The sequence below is a fragment of the Miscanthus floridulus genome, chromosome 5, assembly GCF_019320115.1.
Source record: "Miscanthus floridulus cultivar M001 chromosome 5, ASM1932011v1, whole genome shotgun sequence".
In the NCBI taxonomy this organism is placed as follows: Eukaryota; Viridiplantae; Streptophyta; class Magnoliopsida; order Poales; family Poaceae; genus Miscanthus; species Miscanthus floridulus.
This window is the reverse complement of record NC_089584.1, coordinates 121,613,298-121,617,555: the sequence shown is the minus strand read 5'-3', so window position 1 is coordinate 121,617,555 and position 4,258 is coordinate 121,613,298. Positions and strand designations below refer to the sequence as shown.

The 4,258-nt window shown below is 46.8% G+C and overlaps 1 protein-coding gene across 1 annotated transcript; it reads left to right on the top strand.

Moving 5' to 3' along the window:
* Nucleotides 1–727: 727 nt before the first annotated feature.
* LOC136450621 (uncharacterized) lies at nucleotides 728–3,180 on the top strand. The gene is made up of 4 exons (XM_066451156.1): nucleotides 728–1,068; nucleotides 1,158–1,268; nucleotides 1,767–1,835; nucleotides 2,796–3,180. Exons 1-4 carry the CDS (start codon nucleotides 814–816, stop codon nucleotides 2,844–2,846), a joined length of 486 nt encoding a protein of 161 aa, XP_066307253.1. The 5' UTR covers nucleotides 728–813; the 3' UTR covers nucleotides 2,847–3,180.
* Nucleotides 3,181–4,258: the final 1,078 nt, after the last annotated feature.

The window sequence follows — 4,258 nt, the reverse complement described above, 5'->3', positions numbered from 1 at the left end:
GGTACCTCGACTAGAGATCGTAAGATTTTATGAATGTGAGTTCATAGAGGGGGAAAATCTAAACATATAATTTTGTTTTTATCATATACTTTCTCCGTTTTAAATTATAAGGTGTTTTGGTTTATCTAGATACATTTTTTACTATGTATCTAGACATAGTGTATATATCTAAGTGTATAATAAAATTAATGTATCTAGAAAAATCAAAACGCTTTATAATTTGAAACGGAGGGAGTACATAGTACATGGAAAGATATTGCAAAGTTCAACTGAAAATGTACTTCCTCCTAGAAAAAAATTACAATTCTAGCATTTAAATGTTGTTCTAAAAAGAATACAACACCAACTTAAAATTAAATATGGTGTTTTAAAAAGGACGTCAAGATACAAAACATTGTTTAAATTTTGCAGAGGTAGACCGCCACCTACTTAAGACGGTTAGTTTAAGTTAAGCGGCATCAAAACTTTGACCATTCCATATCGGTACGTGGCTGACAGATGAACCCTTTTTGCCAGACACCCAAGCAAAGTCGAATCGTTCCAGCTCGTGATTGAACAGTTTCCAAAGCTCCAGCCCCACCTGCTCATGACCCAGCAGCGCAACCACCTCCCCGGGTCCACACTCCACGTCTCCACCCCCGCCTTCCGAGAGCCACACACGCACCGCGTCGGCTTGTTCGGACCGACCGCCACACCCCGCGCCCGCGGTTAATAAAAGATCCCTCCCCCCAGCCTCTCCCGACTCTCGCCTCGCCTCCCCCACTCGAGCGGGCCCAACACGCAAACGGAACGCTTCCTCCTCCGCCTTATCCGATGGCGTCCCTCACCACCACCACCTCATCACCGGCCGCCCTCCCGGCGGCCACCACCGCCGCCGCGGCCTCGTCCATATCCCCCCACGCCGGCTCGAAGCGGCCGCTCCTCGCGGGCGACGACGCGCCCTGGCGCGCCACCGCGGCCACCGCCGCGGGGCAGGGGATCCGACCCGTCCCGCGCATCCACCACGCCCCCGTCCTCCGCGTTGCCACGCAGGAAGACTCCGCCGCCTACGCCCTCGCCATCATGAAGGTACGTACGCACCCTTCCCCCGGCTTGATTGGGGTTGGGTTGGGTTGGTGGGGAAGGCTAATTCTGGAGGTTGGTTGGTTGCTCCGCAGCATCCGGATCCGATTGGGGAGGGGCTGGCCATGGAGGCATTCGCGGAAGCTGCCGGGCCGGAGTGCATCGTGCCCGGACAACAAGCGCCTCTAAGGCTCATGGGGCTCAAGGTACGAATCCATCCGTTTCCTTCTCCAGTATGTTAGGAATTGCATCGTGATTCATATGTGGTTGTTAGTTTTTAGTTATTCTATATATGGTGTTAAGGCCGTTTCGTGATGGTACTCGTGGTTGATTTCGTTCAACTATGTGCCTGGTCCTGTGGTTGATCATCGATTTATTCATTCATGCATAAACCGTTATTGATTCATCCATCCATGCATAAACCGTCATTAATTATATCATCAATTGCCATCCCTCGCTCGCTATTGGACAGGTTGTGTGGTCGATTTTGTTGTATTAGTTGTAGTATCCTATAAATCAGCTCACGGTGTACTGAAATACATCGCATGTCCATTTTTTTTACATTTACACACCTGTAGGGCTTGGCTTCATACTCTATGGTTTACATTGATGATTATTAGATAATTTGGTCGTCTTTGGAAGCAAGTCAATGTGAATTATATGATCTTGTTTAAAACTTAACAATTCTTTTCCCTTGTATGCAGGTTTGGCCCCTCGATATAGATATGAAGTTCCTAGAGCCATTTGGACGGGAATTACAATCAATGAAAAAAGTGAGTCTTTAGCATTAGACTTGTCTACATGTTTTCCTTTGATGAATCACTGTTTGTTTGAGTTATGAAACACTCAGTTATAAACTAGTTAGCAATAATATGTGTTAGGTCACGCTATAATAACCTTGTAGGGTTCTAGCAATCATCAGGTGGGGCTTCTGTTCAGTGTTTTCCTGTAATTGTTACAGGATTCACAAATGTGTAGCCATTGGCAGACTTGTTTTTGTTTGTACTAAGTTGAGAGAGAATGAGAGATAAGTAGGATATGCAGTTATCGATGTATTAGCTACACCATTAGGTCATGATAAACATGGGAAACATAGTAGGCATCATACTCTTCCTTTATAGTGCAAACTTGCCAAGTGCAGCCATGTATAAACTGGTTGTGTCCCTCTTACCTAATATTTGAGGGCAATCTAGTGGTTCTAATGGCAATAAGGGAATTTGTCCACTGTTGAGCATGGTTTGAAAGCTCTACTTATATAGTCCAGCAAACTTTTATCTGAGTAATTTGAAGAAATCAAGAGGATAATTAATTTGCTGTATAGGATTTCTTACTCAGGCATAGAGTCTAGTTCACTGGATTCATTTCTAAAATTAATGTAGTTTTAGCGAAGAGTCTCACTTGTGAGACCATGGTAGAGCTAGACCAGTGATATGTGCTGTCCATTTAACCTTGTGCGAAGAGACATCATATAGGACCTGGTCTTGTACAGATAACCATGATTATGCACTTTATCGGCTCGTTGACTGTTTAGATCTTGCTCCATATCCTCTTAGCTTTTGGAGAGTATATGCAGATACATGAGCAGAAGATAGTTGCAGTGTTAGAATGTTAGTTACTCTACTGTTGTGAAGACCGAATCTTTGATTCTCGTCCTCATTATTGCTTTCCCTAGAAAGTTACTTTCACAAATATCATGCTTCCTGTTCTAATATTACTGTCCTGCACTTTTGCAGTTCATGGACAAGTCGTGCAGTGTTATGGACTCATCTATGGCAAACAAGTAGGCACATGGCACGTCGGTTCCGTCCAATACAGCTGTTGTTGTATCCACCTGCTTGCTGAAGTTACAAGACCCGAAAAACAGGAAATTGGAAGAAGAGCCATGGAGAGAAGCCACATTCTTTTGCATATCTTGCCCACCATCACCTGACTTCACAAGATATGGCATTTAACGATTAGCGAGTAGTCCTGTGTGGAGCCTGGGCGCAGCCTCTGCCAGTATAAGTGCTCTACGTGTTATACATTTTTTATGTTCATGAAACGTTGATCCACTGAGAAAATATATCTTCAGGTGCCAAGGGATCGGTTTGGGGGAAAAAAAAATCTTACGACAATCTACCTTCTGTTCTGTTGCTAGATCAATTTTGTTTCTCGGGCGCGGGCCACATGTGGTGGTGAAGTCAGAATTCTTTCGAGTTAGGCTTGTTTGGTTCTGCGGGAGAGTTGTGAGCTTTGGTTGTTGCCGTGTTTTCCTGTAGTTTTCAGCTCAATGTCCGTGTAGGATCTGGTTACTCTTTCGGGCCACACAATCCATCGTTCACGCATGGTATCGCCGCGTGGATCGCGACGGTGACAAGCATGGAATGGAATCCGTTGCTTACGAAAGCGAGGCACTGAGCAAAGATGGCAATGCCCGTCACGGTTAGGCGCCGGATAAAATTTGTATGTTCCACGCCCGTTGCTTTTGTTTTGGCTCAAATGAGCGACACCGGAGCGATAATGTTGAAATCGGCGCGCGAATCCACGGAAAATGTTAGCACCCCTCGTTTTGTTTCAGCTTCTGGATTCGAAGGGTCAGCTGTCATTCAGCGTGCTTGCCCCCTGGTAAAGGGCTAAAGTCTTTCAAATAAAGGGGCTAAAGTCCGCCGGTGTTTGTTGTAAAAAAAAAGTCCGCCGGTGTTTTTCTTATCGTAACGGGGAAGTGAACTCAGCAAGTTGAGACTCTGGACACTCGGTGCGCAGACTTTGATATTTCACCCATCATCAAAAACCGGTTTAACATTTTTATCATCCCGTAAAGTGGTTTCAATCATTTGCCATTATGAGACTGGTGTAACCCGCTGAAATACATTTTGGTTAGTTTTAATTCGTAGAAAAAAAGAAGACACGTCCTTCCACTTCTACCCCTGCCTGCTGTTGGACGGAGAAGCAGCCGCTGCCGCCGGGAGGGGGAGTCCCGCCGCCACTACAGCCGGTGGGGAAAGGGAGGGGCATCTCAGCCACATCCACGGAAGGGGAGTGCGAGGATGCCACCGGAGGGGTCGACGGAGACACCACCGGAGGGGACGACGGAGACACCGCCGGTGGAGAGGGAGCGCCACCGGGTGGGAGGGGGCACCAGATCCAGACGCCGGTGGGGGAAGAAGGGTTACTGTGGCCTCCATGCCCCCCATGGGGCGCCGCCGGTGGTGGAGGG